A 22136-nucleotide genomic window follows, 5' to 3' on the forward strand; every position below is an offset into this window, starting at 1 on the left:
ATAATAACCTTGCAGGTAGCTCTGCTGTCTATAGTGATTTCCCCCCCCAGCGAGGTACTGACAGCTCATTACCTCAGAATTCCTTCTTCACACTGATAATTCACCCAGAAAGCCATGCATGTCACCCCTTGGTTTCTTTCCCTTTGATGAGTGTGCTTCATTTATGTGAATGAGAAGACTTAATTTTGCTTTTCAGTTATTTTTACTGAGACGGCTGAACGTCAGGTCGTACCAGCATTTTTACAGCAGACAGTCCACAGGAAATACCAGACTTTATAGATCAACTCAATTAGATAAAGTTAATCAATCCAGTTTAAACATTTATGTAGATTGCTGCTTAGTCGATCTTAAACATCTTAAACATGGCAGCGCTGACCAATCTTAAGTTAACAGTAATGACCATAAATGAAACGGAAAGTCAAAAATTGAGCGATGATGCAGATTATTTGCACTTGGTTCTTGCACACCTCTCGTCCCTGTGATAGTGGCAGAGATAACAGGGTAAGACTGGAGTCAGGTTCAGCATCTCAGAAGAGACGTACAACAGGTTTCAGGTTAAGGTCGCACCGTTGCTACTTGCACACAGGTTTGAGCAATAACACTTTGGATGTGAGAGTTTAGTAGTGTATAGTCTCAAATTTTATATAACTGTTAAAATGTAACACAGTGAACTTAACAGGGCTATGATATAATAGGGGTGGGGGAAAAAAATTATACTGTGTAGTATCGTGATATTTTGTTTGCTAATAATGTATCGATACAGGGACAGCAGAAATCGATATTTTGTTACAAAAAAGGTTTTTGTGCTCTGACTTCAGAGCATGTTGATCCTTTTTCTGAGCAAGAGTCCTGACATTCCTTCACTGTCCAAATGTGTTTAACTTTTTTTTGGCAGCAATAAACATGACAGTTTACTTATTTTAATTTAAGACATGTTTTATTTTAATGAAGTTTAAAACTTTTTTTATTTAATGTAAAATTATATTTTGTTTTAATTTACTTTCAAATTCTTCAGTTGCTGAAGGAGCTGCATAGTTTTCATAAATTGCATAGTTCAGAACAGCTATAATTGTACCAGATGGTTGATTCAGTTAAGTTGGACTAGACTGTAATACAAACCGTTCAGTTTGTCAACAATAAAACTGAAATGAGAGAAAGACTGAGTGTGAGACTTTGATATTAGATAAAATGAATATTGATAAAGTTTACCTTTATGTACAGAATCTGAATATCACAAAATATTTTAAAAAATTGCAATAATATCGTATCGTGCGTTAAGTATTGTGATAATATCGTATCGTGGGATGTATGGTGATTCCCACCTCTGTGATATAATGGAATGTGATGTACAGTAAACTGTGACAAGGTGAAGTAGTAAGCATAGTTTTGTGTGTGTGTTTCTGTACATCTCCTGTACAAACGGGATGTTTTCTTTCTTTGGTAGTTTCTTAAAGCCTACATGGATTGCATGTACCCTCGGGTTTAATTTGTCCATGACATAATTGCTACATTAAAGTACTGTACCCCACAGTGTTTCTGTTTGGAACATTATCTGCTCAAGAAACAAAAAAAGCAGCAAGAGGGACATCGTGCAGCAGCAGATTGTGTGTGGGTGAACAGGCAGGGATGTTTTTGTGCATTCCCCCCCCCCCCCCCCCCCCCTCCTTTTTTTAAGATAAATACATAAGAAAACAACATTCCCTTTACTGTCAGCCCTTTGGTTCTTGCCTGGGAAATCCTCTTCAGTCACTGCTGCATCTGCGTCATCAGGAGCAATTTTTACCACTTTCATCCTCCCACATGATGGCAAGCTTGAAAAACAAAGCGAGGCACTATGGGAAACAGAGGTGCTTCCCCTGCCTTCTTTTTAAACCTTGTCTGTCATCTTGAAGCAGCTTGAAGGATATTTTATTTTCATTGTGCCTTTCTAGTGTAATCTGTACTAAATGTCCAGAGAATTGCTGTTAAACCTTTTTATTCCTTACCACCATAACACGTTTTACAGTGCAAGTCCGTAAAATTAGAATCTTACATGGTTTCAAGGGATATCCTTATTTCCAAGGTCATTCTCATGAAAGCTCTCCATGTCAGTGGGGTTTTCACCTTATTAAACAAAGATCAGCGTGGATGTCGACGAAACAGCGGTGCTGGTTTCTTTTCTGAGCTGGTTTTAATTGGGTGTAAGGTTGGGACTCGGACAGGAATTCCACCTCGGTGCCCGAAGGTATCTCCAAGAAGAAAAAGTGGATTCATTTGCATAATTAGGGTTGGAACATATTAAGAGGAGAGGCACAGTAGAGTAATGAGCCAAGAAAATGAGAGTAAGAGTGCAGAGCGGCATATGACACCAGCCATGTTTAGATCTGAACGCAGCGAATCTCTCAGGGGAGGCTCACTAATGACTTTGATTTGTCTGGAGATGAGTCAAAACAGTTGCTGCCTCCGCCTTCTCCCACTCCCCATCTCTGAATCTGTCCTCCTCAAACAAACACCTCCACCTCCTGTTGATATTGTTGTTCCAGTGCTCAGGGTAGAATTGGCACAGCGAGCGATTGTACAGCAACCTTTTGGTTTTCCAGTTTCGGAGATTATGCTTGTGGAAGAATCGGCAGATACTTTATGGTGCTGAACGTCCCCTGCAATTACATATGCCACACCATCCCAGTTAGCAAATATTTGATGGTGCAGAGACTATGAACCTTATTGTCATGCAATACAGTTCTCACATTTATTATGTTTCAGTTTGCTGTTGTGCTCGTCTGTGTTTGCAGACATCGCTGAATTGTTCATACATGGCCAAAGCATTCATTGTACCTTTTTTCCCCCCAAATCTGTGATGCTACAATGCTTGCATTGGTTGCAGTTATCAAATTATCATCATCATGTGTTATAGCACTCCCTGAAGAGTGCTTGTTAGGCCAGTTGTGATATTTATTAACCCAAATGAGCCTCCACACACCCCAGGGATATCTGTTCTTACAACAGTGAGCAAGATGGCAATAATACAGTCAAGAAGAAGCAAGAAACCAGAGTTGACAAAAACTAAAAGCTGCAATATATTGCCAAAAGCATTCGCTCCTCTGCCTTCACACGCATATGAATTTGAGTGGCATCCTATTCTTAATCCTTCCAAAGCCGATTCTTTGCAGCTATAGCAGCTTCACCTCTCCTGGAAAAGCTTTCTACAAGCTTCAGGAGTGTGTTTATGTGAGGTTTTAACCACAGACACATTTGTGAGGTGTGACACTGATGTTGGGGAAGAAGGCCTGGTTGTTTCCTACTATTACGTGTGTTTATGCAAAGCTAAGCAGCTGCTGACTGTAGCCTCTGATGTAACACTTGTAAAACGACCCTGTGCATGAAGAGAATGTGGATGTTTTGTTTAGAATCCACAGGGTTGGCTATCTACCCAACCCCCAAAACAACAAATCGGTCATCTAAGTCGGCGAATCGGCAACCAATCTCCATGGTCTCTTTATTGACAGTACACAGATTAGTCACTTTATGGATTGTGACAGTGGGCAGAATGATTAAGAGCAGGACTTTGTAATTGAATTTTTTGTTTGTGTCTCTGCATCTAAGCTGTTGGATCTTATAGATGTCAGAGTAATTTGTTTTAAAGCAGATAATGAGAATTTTCTTGTTTTTGGAAATCGCTTGAGAACAGGAAACATTAAGACTTTTTTTATGAATAATAGTTGATGATTGAAAGTCATCTGGTAAGTTTATAATCCGTCGTGCTGTATGGTCACTGATAGAGAGAAAAGCAGTGTTTTGGATTTTCAGATTTATTGCAGCAGCTGCTTTTTCCTGTTTCACACTCAAGCTATCGATGCCTGCTGGGGGAAGATGGCCCCAATTACTTCTTGTCTATGTGTGATTAACAGAGATTTGCCTTTAAACTCTAAGTGCAAGGGTCTGTTCAACACTTCTCTTCTGTCCAGCTCACTTCAGACATGGACCAGTAGCTTCAGGCGTGCTCCTGGTTGTGCTCCAAACCACATTGGACACATGAAATATGAATTTACATTTACATTTCTAATAGTTTGAGTAACGCAGAATGGTCGAAGACGCCTCGAGATAATTTATCATGACCGGTGTCGTTTTGCATGTATTGCAGTCACATAAGTGTTGTCTCAATCAAGCGAGTGCATCTCTGAGCTGTTAACATGATTGCCCTTAATTAATTCAGAGTTTTCTGATATCAGTCCCAAATGTAGTCTGCAATCAAGTGTTTTTTTTGCCTAATTGAGGCCAAGTGCTACACTAAATTACTTTATGGAAAATTGAAAAATTGGATCATGGCAGTTTTATTGCTGTTTGGTTACAGGTGGATATGTGAGAAGACAGGAAAGAAAGCCAAAGCCCAAAGCTCATATCCTGATAGCGTGTACTGATGCTTCCTGGGAAGATATTCAGAGGGGAGGAATAAGAGTTCAAAAAGTAATATCACGCTGTAGCACAATAAGTCCTCAAAGTTAAAGCTGCAGAAGGCTAGATAAAAATGTGTACAGCCAAATAGTTTCAGTGTAGGCCTACAGGGTGTTCTCCTTTGCTGCTCGGGTGCAGCGGCTGTGGTTCATACTAAAAATGTTGTTACAACTATTTAATAGGTTACTGCTAACTTTAGCAATCATAGTCCTTTGGGGATGACTTTTAATGACTCCACTGCTTTCTGACACTTGTTCTAGTGTCACAGTGATGTTGAGTTGGGGTTTTTTCAGTGTACCTGGCATATAGGGTTGTTCCAAGCTTCTTGGAAAACTTTTGTGGATTTAGATGTTCTCCATATTGTCTCTGTCAGTTAGTCCTTGTTTTGAATCTGTGGGGAGATTGCATATTCTTCCAATGTCTGTGTAGGTTGTCTCTGGGTTTTCTGGCTTCCCCTCACAGTCCTGAGACGTGAGTCAGGTTGGGTGGTTTTAAAGTGGTGATTCTGCCCAGGGTGTACCTGCCTCTCGCCCTATGGCTGCTGGAATAGGCTCTTTGCAGCTCCATGACCCTGAATTGGATACACAGACAAAGATGGATGGATACATATCAGTCACAGTTTTTCCTCAGTTTAAGAATAAACTATTGTTCATGATAGTGTTCTCTTTAGCACACTGCATGTGTTTTAATTACTCCAGAAGCACAGGAATGGTTTATTTCTATATAACTCAGAGCAGGAAAAATCATTTATCATAAAGTTGAACCTTAATTTCCTGTGGAAAAAAATGGTAACATATGTATTTGACTAATAATTCTTCATAGTCCCATCTAAATGCTGCTACATGCGTACATAAATTGACATAAAAACCTACACATTAAAAATATTTTCCATAGTCTATCAAGGGGCTGGCATAAACATGCGAAAGCTGAATTTCTCTCAAACCAATTGTGGACTTTTATTTTATTTTTCCCCCTCAAAATTACAAATGCCGTTTGAGGCCTTACAGAGTATTATAGTATGTATGGAATTCATATAAAGACATTTGTGGCTCCGGAGGAAACTGCATGAAGTGTGTATGATCAGCTGGAACTGAAGTCAGTTCGTGTGCAGTGAGAAAAATGTGAGCTTACTCAAACCTCTGTAGCTGATTGTGATCTGAGCCTCGGACCTGTCGCCTACATTAAAGTATTTGCATAACACTCGATTCTGTATGTTGAGCAAATTATACCAAGTTTTCTAAACATCCATCGTGGTTCTGAGAATATTATTAAAGGTCAAGTGTAAAGGATTAATGATCATATAGTGTATATTTCCATTTTACAGTTACATTTTTTGGGGAAAAATAGATATTGTTTCTATACTTGGCAATCAGCCTATTAACAGTGACAGTGATCTGTTTTGAACACACAAACACAAAGATGTTAGGCAACAGATCCTTTAAGTCCTGTAAGTCATGTGGTGGGGTCTCCGTGAATCGGCCTTATTTGACCAGCACATCCCACAGCTGCTCGATTGGATTGAGTTCTGGGGAATTTGGAGGTCAAATCAATGCAAAGTCATTGTTTAGTTCCTCATACCATTTCTGAACCGTTGTTGCTTTGTAGCGGGGCGCATCATCCTGCTGAATAGGCCACATCCATCAGGGAACACTGTTTCAATGAAAGGCTGTGCATGGTGTGACATAATGCTTAGGTAGATGGTACGTGTCAAAGTAACATCCACATGGATGGCAGGACCAGAGGTTTCCCAGCAGAACATTGCCCAAAGCATCACCTTCCACCGGTTTTCCTTCATTCCATACTTTGCTTTCTTTCTTCCATTGCTCTGTGGGCCAGTTCTGATGTTCACGTGGCCATTGTTGGTGCTTTCAGCAGTGGACACACTGTGTGTGTCTGTGCAGCCATGCACAACAAACTCTGATGCTCTGTGTGTTCTGCTACGTTTCTATCACTTGGACTTTTCTTAGACTCCTTTGATAAATACTGACCACTGCAGGGACAGTCTGTCCTTTGTCAAACTCACTCAAATCTCTAAACTTGGCCCATTTTTCCAGCTTATAACACGTCAACTTTCACTTCCTCCCTAATTCACACAGGTGCCACGGTGAAGAAATAAACAGTGTTACTTACTTCACCTGTTGGTGGTATATGTATACTGTGCACTTGTTCAGAATAGTGTTAGCTAAACTTATACCCACACACTCTTGTTACAGTTTAGCAGTTTATAGAGAGTTAATAGAGGATCCTCTGAGGAATCCCACAGCTGTCCAGTTCTAATTTCAGTTTTTCCTCAGTGTCTGGATGTGCTGTGGAGGTCACAAAAGGGGGCTGTGGGTTGTTTCATCATTCTGCTTTATCCACAGTTAGGTCTGGCAGGAAGTCAAGACTTTTTTTACAGGTCATCCCAGTATGGGGCCACTAAAGTGTAATGGCACACAGCCATCTCACTATCGCTCTCCCACACTATTGATCTGTTTTATTTCGAGACGCTGCTGTATAGCAAAGATACTAGAGCTAAAGCGTTATTTTCTCTTATCACACTCACAGTTTAGTGGAAACAAAATTGTTGAGGAAAAAATCCAAGTATCTGGTAAGTGTGAACCATGTGCTTAAGGCGGGCTGCGTTATATCATGCCCCGGTTGTTTCAATACAGGCAGGAAGGCAAATGAAATTAGAAATCAATGGAAAACAAACAGAATGAAAATATTGAAGTTTACCACTTTATTTATATATTTTTTACATGTTAGGATCACTGGTGGGAGCATGTTAGTCGATGGTGCTGTTTGGATGGGGTCTTTACATTGTGAGGACTTTGGGTGACATCTGCCTTGTGTTGACACTGCAGGCTTTGGCACCTTAAAACCAGATTTTAGCTGAAATGAAACAACATTTGAAGAGCCATGAGCCAGTCTAGTCACATTGTTGGCCTAGTTTTGTTTTTATAGTCATTCATGGCATTTCTGTATTCTCTCTTATACAAGAGAGCCTCTCACATCTAATGTGATACTTTTATGAAGCACTGAAGAGCACGCTCTTATTTCCACTCGTATTCTGACGTGTAGCAATAAGTGGAATTGTTAAATGTCTCAAAAGGTTTGAATGATCATCTTAACCTGTGCATCCCCCTTTTGAGTGCAGCTGAAAGTGAAGAATAAGGATGCAAAACAGTGGCAACCTTGGGTGCTGCTCTGCACACAGTGAGCCAGCAGAGTACAGCAATATTGTTGAAGAGCAAAACACAGAGATTGAATCAAGGGCGAAAAGGGAGAGAAGTGTTATTTTGGTAAACATAAGTCACGCAGCCACCAGTCGGGAATTAAAGCCAACCCTTTGGATGAGTAATGCTGCTGCTGCCGTGGTCGTGGTGCTCAGCGGTGAGTGCGTACAGGCTGGAAGCGGTAAGGCGTCCCAAGTGGAGACGAGCCAATATTTTTCTACCAAGCTCATAAACTGCAACATAACCCCCAATCTTTCTGCTACAGGTTGCTGCTGCGGAGTTGAGCAAGTCTGCTTGTTTAGGGTGAAGCTTCTTAAATATGCTTCTGTTAACTGTTAATAATTACATACAGTGTTGGGTTTTGAGGAGAGGGGACAGATGGACAGCGATTACTCAGACCTTTTAGAAACATGTTGCAATGAGAGCAAATTTATAGCCGAGTAAATTTGCCTTCGCAAACTTATTAGACTGCATATGTTGCCACAGGACGGCCCGAAATCAGCAGACTTGTAGATGTACTGGCCTCCTGCTCCAACATGATTAACGTGGAAGTGTTTTATGTCACCTGAAGTAAGCGGGTTCCTATCATCTTTTCGTTGTAACAGATGGAATATTTGATGGACAGACGAGAGATATCAAATGAGCCGTTGTTATGGGGATAATTCTAAAAGGGGCAGATGGCTTTGGGGAATATCACAGGCTGGTGGGTTATTTTTAGACTTACTGCAGCACACCTCAACCTTTCAAAGCACATCCTCCGCCTCCGTTGGAGCATTCATCAATGACCCTGCCTTGCTAGCGGCCGCTGGCCGGGATGAGCTGTTAAACTCTGCTGACCTGGTCATCTGGGCCAGAGCACAACTCTTTGTTAATGTTAATCCTGCTGGATAAATCACTGTCGGTGTAGTAAGCCTCACCAGTAAGCCTGGTTTTACTTCACACGAGGTCTTTTGGTCGTGAGCAGGTCAGAGAAATCACTGTAGTGTACTATTTATTATTCAGATATGGAGTTAGCTTTAATAATTACTAACATTACTGTAAGCCTCTTCTCTTGCTTTTCTTGCAACACAAACGCATGCACGCTCATTGTCGACATATCGCTGATGTAATCAGTTTTCTGCGGCGTTAACGTGTTTAACGAGCATTTCCTACACGAAGTGTGATGAACGTGACATCTGTATTTGTTTGGCTCTAACTCATCCTCTTCTCTCTGTTGCTGCACAGTATTTGAGAGTGAATCTTAATGAGCTGTATTGACACCCGCGGTGACGCACGTTATAGTCTAGTAAACACTGGCAAATCACCCGGTGTCGGTCGTCATCCTTATCTTCACCTGCGCTCCTACTTCAAGGGTGACAGAGACACTGCGAGGGGCGGAGAGGCTTGTTTAATCCGAGTTGTGTTTTGATCGGTGGCTTTCATACTCGCAGGAGAAAGTGTCGTCTCTCTCTCTGTTTCCTTCCTGGTTGCTGTGGCGACGCCTGCTGCAGCGCTTCACTTCTGCCAACTCCAGCAGCATCTGGGCAGAAGTGTGTGTGAGTGCGTTACACATATTATGTAACAAGTTAGCACAGGCACCAAATTAATAAACAGATCAATTTCTCTCGTTCCTTGGAGTTTATTAATGAACCTGTCACAACCCAACAAATCAATACATTAAAAATGAGCCGAGTTCTCTCCCAAGTCAGTTCTTAGAAAACACACATTCCCTGTGATGCACCTGTTGCTCCTGCAGCACTTGTTGGAGCAACATTTGGATATTTAATCCTCCTTCATGCTGACTTTTACCTAATCTGTGTTTTGTGGCGTCTTTCGCTTGCGTAATTCCCTCAGCTGGCCAAACTGCTCTATGGCTCATTTACCACCTCATTTCTTTTCTGCTACCCAATCTTCGTCCTCCTGCCTGGTCTGACATAAAGTTCAGATGAGGATATTTATTTCACATTTTTTCTAGGATCTGAGAGCTAAGCAATAGTTTGGTTTATCGCTTTCCAGCCACAGATCATTGTAATTCAAGTTTTATTAGTAACAAAAACAGGATTTGTGGAAGCACAAGCACGCCATTTTTCTGTTTAACAGGGAACAGGCAGTTTTAAAGGGTTACAAATAACAGTTATTGAAAGTTGTCCAAAACTTGTCAACTTTGGGTTTCATATTAAATCAGCGTTTTAAGTTTCTCACTTTGAAATATCAGAGATGAGACCTTAAGCTAACATTAGCTGAAGAAGCTGCAGTGTAGAGCTAAGACTATACGAATCAACAAATCACATCTCCTCTTAAGCTTTAGTAAATCATTTCAGACACAATCATAAATCTTAGTGATAACAAAAGGTATCACTTAAAGTGTACTTGGCGTAGACTTTGCCTGGAAAATTTGAAGCTGTGCATTAGGGCTGCACGATTAATCGTTAGAAAATCGCGATCTCAATTTATACTTATGTGCGATCTCATTTCCAAATGACAACGATAAAAAAAAACAAAAAAAAAAAAAACAAAACACGACGATTGTACCGCATTTTGATCCAGGACAAGCACTCACTCTTCCTGCTCAACAAATGACAAGGGCGGAGCCTTATATCACGTGATACAGAAGCTGGCTGCTAAAATTGGCAGGGAAAAAACAACGGAGAGCACGTCAGGAATGACAAGAAAGTGACAGGAGAAAATCTGTCCCGGTCAACCACCCAAACATCAATAACGGGAACCTTATACAGCGCTTCCCTATACACGTCAAACTCCCGCAGGCACAAAGAAATTACGGAGGCTATTACTTATCACCTGACCAAAGATATGGCTCCATCAACACTGTGCAAAACGAGGGATTTAGGAAAACGATCAACACCCTAGACAAACGCTACACAGTGCCGTCCCGCAACTATTTTTCTATTGTTGCACTACCTGCTCTATACACGCAGTGTCGAGCAACGGTGGAGACGGGATTTCAAGCAGTACAACATTTTGCGGCAACGACAAAATGTGAGACATTTGTTGTTTTTATGTTTATTTATTGTTTTTATGTTCAGTCTCAACTGTTACGAAGTTGATGTGCAGTTAATAAGTGCAATAAATATTTATATTGGAAAAGAAAATCGTGAGAGAATCGTGATCTCAATTCTAAGCAAAAAAATCGTGATTCTCATTTTATGCAAAATCGTGCAGCCCTACTGTGCATATAGATTTGATGGAATGACTGTGTAGATACACAAAAAAATCTCAACTTTAATCAGATTTTCATTACAAACGTGTTCTCCTTAACTTGTTCGGGATTAATTATTTCCCATTTAAAGCCTGTGAGATGAAACTCATGCTTATTCAGCCTTCATAAAACCTCGACGCAGAACTTAACAGAAGGCTTTGGAGATAAACTGCGCACCGTGGTTCTCTCAGTTCTGCACAACAACAAGAAGAACACGGCAGATGCTTTTCAAAAGCTGGAGGGACTCGTAGACGTTTACAGATACGCCTAGTGAGCCATATCCAGACAGAGACCTTGATCTCTCCCGTCTTGGCTGGCTTTTACTTTGCTCGTATGTGCTAATTTACCAATTTGATGAAATTCTTTTTATATAATCATAGGTAATTGCATCTGTTTCTAACTCTTGTGGAATTTTCCTCTTAGCAGTGGCCCTCTTTTTCTTCCCACTTGTTGTTTTTCTGCGTTGGTTATCTAAGTCAGAAGATTGCCTCTGTGCTGATATGCAATCGAGGATGGCAGAGTAGAGAAACTGCAGCAAGTGTTCAGGCTGTGGGTGTGTGTGTGACAGAGCTGCGCGTGTGTGGGAGTTCATCAGCTCATTACAGACTAACCATCCTCTTTTGTTCGCTTTTAATGTGAAAGAATTTGTTTCCAGTTTTAGAGTCAATGTAGGCTACCTATAATTTGCACATCTCCTAGCAACAAGACTTTGAACAAACTAAATATAACTACTTGTAAAGGTGTCACTATAGGCTGAGCACTTCTGGCTATGAAAGGGTTATGTTTTATGCGTGTGTTTATGGATGGGTGTGTGCACGCACATCACCAGAGGTCTTCCAGTAAAAGTCCGCAATTTTCCAAATGCTCTTCACAACAGCGTGAGGTGATTACAGTGTTGGAATAACAGCAAGCAAGTCAAGTAGATCTCTGCTGTACAGTGTAGGAAAACTTGATCATGTGCACGTCCACATGGCTAAACCTACTTAGTTTTGACACAATGTAATAAGTATTTGCAGGAAGAGGCCTGTATAGAGACAATGAGCGGATCACAGAGCTGCAGTTTCTGCTAAGTGAGTTCGTGTACTGGAAAAGGCAAAGTAGTTTGACTCCGGGAAATGCATTATTTATACATGCACATAGCTATCAAATTAATCTTGGTGGGACAGTGCATGTAATGGGGGTTAAATGCACGCAGAACACATTGCAGATGGAGCTCAGTTGCTTGAGCGGCCACAAAATGATCCGGGTTTAGAGCAGGAATGGATCACTGTGCTGTTAAAGAAGTCAACACTTTCTTTTCTAAAGAAAGAAATCTCTGCATCGTCTGGCTCAGCCATCAGCTTCACATTTGAGTACTTTCTCAACTTGTTCCTTCATAAGTATTTACATACTTATTCATGCCTGGTTTGCTTTAAAAAAAAAAAAAAATCTGCTGCTGTGAATGAACCACATTGAGTACTCGAAACAAAACCAACTTCTTTTTATTCTAGACTACAAAGGTACAAAAAGTGTGGAAGAAGCCTCGAGCTAAATTTAGTAAAAACTGGAAAATCTACAATATTGCAAAAAATAAACAAAGACAGTTGATGATATTTTCTTCATAATCCAGCCTTACTCTCAGGGCTTTTGTTAAAGTTAAATAATAATAATATAATCAAAATGGGATTTTTAATTGATTGCATTGAGATCTTGGACGTCCACTTTGACCCGAACTCTTTCATGGCATGAATTTTTAATTTCTCTTTGTTGTTTGGGATGATTGGGACCTTATTAATGTAAAAACAAAGAATTACTTTTTTTTTTTTAACCTGATATGCATTTTAACTACAAAAATACTTTTCTTTGCAGGATATTGCACTGTTATGTGGATTGTTTATTCCAATCCTGGTCCAATATCAGCAGAGTAGCACAGCATTTTTCAGTATAATCATTGCAACATATGACAATCTTGCCCCCTTACAGCTTTCTTTCTTTTTATTTTGCCAAATTTTTGTACTTAAAATTGAAAATTTCAGCCAAGAAACAAAAACATGCTGAATTTTAAATATGTATCCTATTCATTTAAAATTAAGAGAAATGACAATAACAAGAGTTTCACATTGTATATTGAGTCCAAATATCAAAGACGGGTGAAGCAAAACATGACAAGCAAGGGCTGGAACTAAACCAGAGAGGGAGAAGTGTCTACTGAGGTCATAGATCCGAGGAGGACGATGTTGTTTCTACAAAATGATTTCTTGTTGCTACCAGAGGAGCTGCACCCTGCCAGCCACTCGAAAAAATGCAAGCTTCAGCCAGTTAAAGTTAGCTTTACTTTTTAGATCCAGAAACTTCTCTATGAAGTCTAGACAGACGCTGAACACAAATAACAAAAAGAAGGAGAAGAAAAGCTCTCGTAGCCCCTCAGTGTGTGCTGGTGGTAGTCTGTGTTGAGTGAAGTGTGTTCTTTAATACAGACGTGAGTCTCAATGTCACCCTCCTGTAGCTCCAGCCTCCCTGGGGCTCTCTCTCACTGGCTGTGACAGCACAGCCTCAGCTGCCCACACCCGTCCTCGTCCCCCCCGCCTTCCTGCTGGATTGCCTATCTTAATACTTCCCCACTTGCCACCACCCCTAACTGTACACAACAGATCGGGGCACCAGCGGCAGCGAGCTCAGCTCTTTCATCTGCCTGTCACACAGACTGAGCCGCTCTGACTCAGTGTTTATCACAGCCGCAGGTGTGACACTAGAAAGTATATGACAAGTGGTTTTCACGTGTGCGCGTGTGTGTGTGTGTGTGTGTGTGTGTGTGTGTGTGTGTGTGTGCGTGCACTGCTGTTACTCCCAGAGGAGTGATTACTCAGGTGATCTTTTCGGGAGCCCCTGAACTCCCACGTTTGAAGTCGGTCTTCTTCTTAGCCTGCCTGGAGCGTGTAGGCGCTCAGTTCACTGAGCTCATTGTTCAAAACAAATCGTTGTGTCTCCCCCTGCACCTTAGCCAAATAGGGAACACATCAGGACTCAGTGGCCAACCTTTAGAGGAATTGAACTGAACTCACTCAGTGTGGATTTATTTCTTTTGCGGTTGTGACAGGGTGTGTGTGTGTGTGTGTGTGTGTGTTGGGTGGTTGTTATATTACTACAATGAACCCTTGCTAGATTTGAATGTTGTTTTTTTTTATTCTTTCTCTCTTGTCCTGCCCATACTGATCCTTTCTGTCCTTCTTGTTCTTTTTTGTTTCAAGATGTGTTGGTGAATAAGAAACCGTGTGACTGCGATGTCATCTCCGACTGTAAAGTGGGGGATGCTGTGAGCCTGGAAGTAAAACTGACCAATCGCAGCAAGAATTCAGTGGGGCCCCTGGCTCTGAACGTGGTGCCATATCAGGACTATCAGAATGGAGTCCAGAACTACGATCTGGAGGACGGAGTCACCTTCATCGGCTCCAACACCTTCTACATTGATACGGTCGGTCAGAGCCACAGCTCTATATTCATGTTGTTTCCCAGCAAAGACCTGAGATATGCAAATACAAATCTATTCTTAATGGTGATAGGTCGTTGCAGCAGAGGTCACGTATACTCAATTGTAACACAGTCACATCACAGGAGTTTAAGCTGATATTGTAATGGGCTCAGTTAGGGATGGGTACCGGTATGTCAGAACCGGTGCCATTATGGCACCGGTTCTGATATAAACGGTAGTAACCAGACCGAAAAGCAGCGCACATTTCGGTGCTTTTTTTTCCTGAGCGGTGATACACTTTAGATTCTAGCCAATCATTTTACGTTTCGAGGATAGTAGGCGGGTCCAGGTACGTACGTTCTTTTAGAGCAGAACTACAGATTAAAAATGCCCAAGGCGAAGCGGTCAAAAGTCTGGCTGTACTTCACAGCAAAAGACGCAAACTCAGCAGCCTGCAACAAGTGCTTTAAGCTGATACTGTCAAAGGAGGTAACTCCTCAAATCCGATGAAACACCTGGCGACGCATAGCGTTTTTTTAAAAGCCGAGAAATGCAGCTTGCTGCGAGACCTCACACCGCGCACATCTACTGCGGGTGTGTTGCCTGTTATCGGACCCGGAGTTAGCAACATCCCCCAAAAACCCAAAGAGTACAGTCCTGGCCCCTAGCCCTGCCAGTGTAGCAGAAATGATGACGGATGATGATGGCAGCAGCAGCCGTTCTTCTCTGCGTGAGTAGCTTAATGTTCGTGTGTAATTTACGTTGAGTAGGCTAACCACATTATTACATTAATGCATGTAAGGTGAACTAGCAAACACCATCATAGCTACATGCGGCTGTCTTCTTGTTTGATGGCAGATACTCCCTTCACCCTGGCCAAAAAGGCTAAAATGACCAAAGAAAAAGTGGGAAACAGTTAAACATGAGAGGTTTTTAGACAAAGTTTGTGTTTTTTCCATTGATTAAGCACTGCTTCCAGCCAAGAGTGATGCCATAAATCCCCTATAGCTGCAGAAAAGGCTAACATTGTTATCTTTTTACAAAAAAACAGCTGAACATGAGAGGTTTTTGGACCAATTTTGTGTTCTCCATTCTTTAAGCACCGTTTAAGCACCCGCACCGTTTCAAAAGTACCGGTTTGGCACCGGTATCGGATAAAACCTAAACGATACCCATCCCTAGGCTCAGTAATAACCTAACTAAGGTAATTGCATTTTTTAAGCTCATAATTTCTGGAAAGAAGCATAGTTTAGTCTTCTTAGTTTTAAATTCATTGTATGCAACAGTCGCTACCACTGATGTCTAGTAAATGAGCCAACTCACACCGAATCAATCCAAATAAAAAAAAGTGAAAATAGTTATTTAATCTGAGGGTCATTCAAAGGATGATAAGAGAAGATAAATACAGTGTTACCCCCAAAAAGATGTTACACAGGACTAGAGAGCACTACACGCTAAAGAGATGTAATGAATGCTTTATAACACACTATAGAAAAGTTGGTGTTGGTGTGTGAATACAGTTTAAGGAGTTTACTCATGTGCAGTATTTGAAGTTATTATAGAAGATGTTTACAGCTCTGTTTTCCATATATGCTGCACATCTGGGAACGGCAGAGACAGACGTGACTTTTGTTTTGATCGATTGCACAAGTCACTGTCAGTTACTTTAAATAGAATTGAGTGGCTAAGTAGACGCAGAGGAAAACACACTGGAAAGTCTAAAGGTTCTACTTTTCTTAGCAAAACAACCCCAACGCCTCAAAAGACGGCATGGTCCTTTTACTCTCATCGTAAAAAGATTCTATTGGCTCTGAAGAGATCCTCAGAGTCAGTATTTGTATATAACCGCTTCTCATTTCTGATGTTAAACAAGCTGCAGGCTGTTGAACACGATTCGTCTGGTGCCAGAACAAAGAGTTTTAAAAGCACACGAAAGAATACTTGAATTCTTTTTTCATGAATGTGCAGAACTGCTTAGTTCTGGCAGTCGTTCTCAGCTGAACGAGAACTTGTCTGCTCTTCATCATCAAAGCCAGTCATGCCGCTGAACCTGCATTAGGAAATGACAGCGAGGTGACCACTAACAGTTCTTACTGCTGTGTCTCTTTTCTGTCGCCAGGTTAAACCCAACGAAAGTACTGTATGTGAGGGTGCCCTGCTTTTCCTTTACACCGGAGATTTCTACCTTAGTATCAAATTCCAGGACGACAGCGCTGGACGAGAGCTTCCTTTGGCCTGGTTCACTCTGCCCAGCGTCCACATCAGAGCCCTCGACACTCCACCACAGGCCGGGGCCTGAGGACTTCAAGGTCATAGACCTGACCAAGAGATCGGGCGTTTTGTTGCTGTTATATGTAAATACAGTAGCATTATAATGAATTGACATGTGAATATCATTTTGGTAAATGTTTCTGCATTTGTATAGTTAACACAACATGTGTGCTTGGGGTGAATAAAAACAAAACACACAATCTGCAAATTTGCGCGGGGTAATGTCAGGTGAAATGAAATTCGCCATCCTTTCTGAGCGCAGCCATTTCAGTGCAATCAAAGCAGGGAGACAAAGTAAATCGGCTCGTTTCCTGGTTAAGACAGCACAGCAATTCACACTGTTAACCAGCAGCAACACATGTTAACAATGTTGATCACTGAGGAAACAAGCTAGCTAGCCTCAGATACAGGAAGTCATCTTATTAGCTGTGCAGCAGCATCTGATTTTGTGTAGCCCTGATTTGTCAGACTGTGGATTGCTCTGTATTACACATACTGTGTGGTTGGTTGTCAGTTGTAAGTCAAGGGGGAGTAAGTGTGCTCATGTTTTTGTCCAAAAAATCAAGCTGGTTTGTTAAGTGGGTGCATGCAAACCAAAGTTAGCTTGCTTTTTTAGCCAATGGGGGTCAACTGGGGATATTTGGACCAACACTTCCTGTTCTGTACCAGCCTCAGTTCTAACGAAGGCTGATGCATTAAAGAAGGCTGATAAAATATAATATGAAAACCTGAGCACACTTATATCTGAGCATTGCCAGCGGTTTCAAGATCCACCACAACCACAGTCTGCTCACAAAGCCTGCTGTTCCTGGCCTGCATGAGAAGAAGGTGACCTTGAACAAAAGTTTAAGTTAAGAATGTTTTTGATTTTCTCACCTCATATACTGGCTGGTTAGAAGCAACCTGCTGGATAAGCCACAGAAAGGTAGCGCAAGGCTCAACAAGGACGTGCAAAACAATGCTAGTGCTTTCTTTAGTGCCAAATTCTGGGTTTAGCCAAGAGTGAACACTGAAACTGTTTCCACTGCTGTATGGACTTACCTCAGCCTGTATCAGTACACTGAATTATGGATTTGAGTCTCTTAGATTAGGCCTGTTGTGTGTGGCTTATGATAGCTGTAAATATATGTTAAAAGAAGACGGCTATTGTTCATTTGGGCATCATTAAAATTTTCATTTGTCTATCCGAGTCATTAAATATTTGTGCTTCATTTATCGTGCCCACTGAGGTGACCTTTACTATAACAGCTTTTTGCGGACGCTCGATTCTGACATTTACATTCTTCAAAATCCATAAACTGCAATTAGAGAGAAAAATATTATAGAGTAATAATCATTTTAAATGTTGAATTAATGCTGGAACAGCCAAACGCCGTGTTGTTGACCGGTGATAGCTTGCAGGCTGTTTGTGCACTTTGAGTTATACACAGTATATTTATAGCCTGTGATTGAGTAGCAGCTACACTGACACTCACCACAGTGTACACATCTGTGTTTTCATGCTCATTGATGCACTGGGAGTTACCCAGAGCACCCAGAGCACTGCTAATAGAGTCCATTTGAAATCTGTTTTCCAGTAACAGTTGAATTTCTGCAACCTTTCAGTTTACTACAGGTCCCAGCGGAGTCTGAAAAGAAGGCTAATAACAAGCTCTCCCACCACCTGACACTGAAACTGTACCATGAAAGAGTTTGTATTCATATAAAGTTGTAGATGGTAAAATGCAGGTTTTATAGGTGTATTTCAATGGACTTCTTTTTGTTTTAGTGCTGTGATGTTTTCTCCTGCATACAATGCAAACCGTTCCAAACTCATGCCCCCTGTACTGATGAGTTTATCTATGCATTTATTTGTTAGACTATTAATAGATTCTGCACATGAGCGCCTATCAGCTCAATGTGGAACTCATTTAAAAATGAACTGTAGCTCTGGGTGGGTCCTCCTGCATTCATATGGTAAAAACATATTTTCTCTTAAACACAGTTCTTGATATCAAAGTGTGCACTCTGAGCTTCTGGCCGACAGACGGTGCAGTACACTCTCACCTTCAAATGTGCTGGACCTGAAAATCAACCTAAATAACAAAGCAAAGGTAGCAATTAAACGTATCCTACTGACTTTAAGTAATTTGATTTTCCTTAATAATTAATTATTTGAATAACTAGTAATACTTATTTAGCTTAAAATAGCGTAATTCCCCATGTCAGTGTATTGTATTTGAAGTGACAATGTAAGTATATTTACTAATACTTAGACAGTAGAATAAGAAGGTAACAGGTCAGGTTTTTAAAACAATCATACTGTAAATAAATACAAGCAGTGCATAAGAAATTTTTCAGTACTTTTTGGGACAGAGGCTGTATTATGGAGCGTCTTAACCTTGGCTTTGTTGCATCTTTATTTTCCTACATTGTTATTTAATATTCATTATATTGATATGTGTGACGGGTTTTGTGTTATTCAGTTGTCCTTTGTGTACTTATGGTGTAAGATGGGGAAAAATAGTTTTTCTGTTAAATTATCAGGAAATTATTTTTATTATTTATTATTGTTATTATAGGGGTGGCTGTAGCTCAGGTGGCAGAGCAGGTCAGCCACTAATCAGAAGATCGGTGGTTCGATCCCACGCTGCCTCCTTGCTGCATGCCAAATATCCTTGGGCAAGATACTAACCCCATGTTTGCCTACTGGTGGTGGTCAGAGGGCCCGGTGGCGCCAGTGTCCGGCAGCCTCGCCTCTGTCAGTGCGCCCCAGGGCAGCTGTGGCTACAACGTAGCTTACCATTGCCAGTGTGTGAATGGGTGAATGACTGAATGTAGTGTAAAGCGCTTTGGGGTCCTTAGGGACTGAGTAAAGCGCTATACAAATGCAGGCCATTTACCATTATTATTTATTTTTTTGTTTCACACATGGTACAGCAGTAATTCATTCCCATACACAACCTTCCTTTCAATTAAAGTAACACTGTTTCCATGCATGAAATCATGCGCTAGTTACATTTACTTAGAGTATAATTTTTTGTTTCCTTTAAAAACTTGACTTTTTATGTCCTTATTCTAGAGCAGCGGTCCCCAACCCCCGGGCCTCGGACCGGTACCGGTCCGTGAGTCGTTTGCTACCGGGCCGCGAGAGTTGAGGCTCAGGTGTGAAATGTATAGTTTTCAGGGTTTTTATCGGTTTTCAGTGTTATTTTGTTATCGTTTTTATCGTTTACTCGGTTTTCCTTGGTCTTTTCACGTGTGTTATGAATAAATGTTCTTTTTTTTGGTACCGGTACTAGTTTTATTTTGTTGTATTTATCCGCGACACCTTAAAGGCCGGTCCGTGAAAATATTGTCGGGCATAAACCGGTCCGTGGCGCAAAAAAGGTTGGGGACCGCTGGTCTAGAGTATCTACCTTTCGATATATTCAGATAAATATAATTACACTCTAATTTCAAATAAGTTACGCTGCATATAATTTAGTTAAAGTGGGATGACACCCTTAGTCACAGACTTTATTATAAAGTGTTAATAAATTTGACACTGTTTCAGTTGCGTTTTACTCCAAATGATTGCGTCCTGTTTACGGAGGCAAAGAATCGTGTTTTGGTTTGTATCCCTAGTATTGGAGCACAGATTCCACTAATTCACCGTGGATGCCTTTCAGGGCCCAGAAGAAGAGCTGAAAAGGAAAAGCAGAAAACTGGAGCATTAAGAAGCAAGTGAACCTTCTGTGTGCTTCAGACTGGCCTGGCCGAGAAACACGGCACGTGTTAGAAAGTATGAATTTTATCCTCATCGGTCAAACCAAACACTTGTCTTACAAACGCCACATGTTTGTTAGCAAAGTTCCCTCAGAGCTACTGAAGACGTTTGACAAGCATTTTCTCAGACCTGCTGTGGCTTACAGCTTTCTAATTGGTTGTTGGCCAATTAGAAAGCTGTAAGGGAGGAGGATGAGAGCTAAAACCGTAATGACGGACACGCCTGGGTCTCGTCTCGTTTTGGCCATCGTTGACTAAATATTTCATCAAAACCTTTACAGCACATTTCATGCGTCGTACTGTCCATCAACATCTCCAGAACTCCAAATGAGGGAATTTCTTTTTAAGGTGGCACACAGGCAGTCCTTATGGAAACAGTGTCTGGATTTAAAAACAAGCGCTTCAAACACATTTTATTGAAGGTGTTTTATTAATATATATTTTTTAATCTCATCTTTGTCCCAAACAGTATACTGACCATCCCAGGAGTGAGACGACCCAGAACAGACTTCTGCATCATGTCTTTGAGTTTAAATGAGGTTTCTTATCAAACATCAGCACTGCATTATTAGCCCCCAAGCTTCATTAACTTGCAGCAAACCTGTAATTCTGATTGTAATCAGCCTAACAATCATCCATCAATCTGATGCACTTCCTCTCTGCCTGAAATTAGATTGTTTCAAACGTGAGGAAAGTTTTTAGTTTCAGAAAAAACGAGAGCCATAGTGTCTGTATGAAAACGGTGATGAAAATGACTCTGCAAGAAGCCAGAGTTCAATGAAATCTCCTCTCTTTCAGTACTGACTGCTAAGTCGTGTCCATTCACATATATCGGCAGCCTCAATATGCAAATGATTACGTTTTAAGAGTTTTTTACTCATCTAATTAGACTTAAGTATAAGTATGTATATATATAATATATATTGTATATATATACAATATATATTATATAATATTATATATATAATATATATAATATTATATATATATATTATATATATTATATAATATATATATACATACTTATACTTAAGTCTAATTAGATGAGTAAAAAACTCTTAAAACGCACAACAGACTAGATCAGAGGTCTTGAACTCCAGGCCTCGAGGGCCAGTGTCTTGCAGGTTTTAGATATCACCCTGGGTCAACACACCTGAATCAAATGATTAGTTCATTACCAGGCCTCTGGAGAACTTCAAGACATGCTGAGGAGGTAATTTAGCCATTTAAATCAGCTGTGATGGATAAAGGACACTTCTAAAACCTGCAGGACACCGGCCCTTGAGGACTAGAGTTGCCTATCCCTGGACTAGATGTTTGTCCCTAACCCTTCCAGCTCAGCTTTTTTAAAATTCTCATATCTTATCTGCCACAGCCACTGTTGTCATAAACCACAGCTATAGACTCAAGACCGTAAAAGACGGACGGCGTTACTACAACATCATCAGTGACATCAGTAGTGCAATCCGTATGTGAAGCCTTGAGTTGAGTTTTCCTCGTCAGTACCTCAATCTTTTGAAATCCCAGACAACAAATAAAGTGTAAATCTAAGAAGCCGAGGCAGCCTGCGTGCTCACGTGGTAGCGACTTGTCAGTCACAAGGTCAGTAATGGAAACCGTAATTCACAACATAAAGGAGTGGGGACAAGCTTAAGACTGTAAGGCCATCAGGTTACAGAAGTCAAAGATCAACGGACCCAAGTGTGTCACACTAGAGTAAAAACAGCACGGCATCATTCTCCTCCCTGGTGGTTGCCAGTAATTGCAGGGACTTTGTTTTCTCCATAGAGCAGGGGTCTCGAACTCCAGGCCTCGAGGGCCGGTG

The 22136-nt window shown here is 41.0% G+C and overlaps 1 protein-coding gene across 1 annotated transcript in view; it reads left to right on the top strand.

Annotated features, from left to right (window-relative positions):
• Nucleotides 1-17762, top strand: part of trappc9 (trafficking protein particle complex subunit 9) — a 242273-nt gene extending 224511 nt beyond the window's left edge. The window contains exons 23-24 of the mRNA XM_087835023.1: nt 14073-14296; nt 16413-17762. Coding sequence (XP_087691149.1) covers nt 14073-14296; nt 16413-16592 — 404 coding nt within the window. The 3' untranslated portion in view covers nt 16593-17762. The remainder of the gene's footprint in view (nt 1-14072; nt 14297-16412) is intronic.
• Nucleotides 17763-22136: the final 4374 nt, after the last annotated feature.

The sequence above is a fragment of the Neolamprologus brichardi genome, chromosome 22 (genome assembly GCF_056152115.1).
Source record: "Neolamprologus brichardi isolate AB-2024 chromosome 22, ASM5615211v1, whole genome shotgun sequence".
In the NCBI taxonomy this organism is placed as follows: domain Eukaryota; kingdom Metazoa; phylum Chordata; class Actinopteri; order Cichliformes; family Cichlidae; genus Neolamprologus; species Neolamprologus brichardi.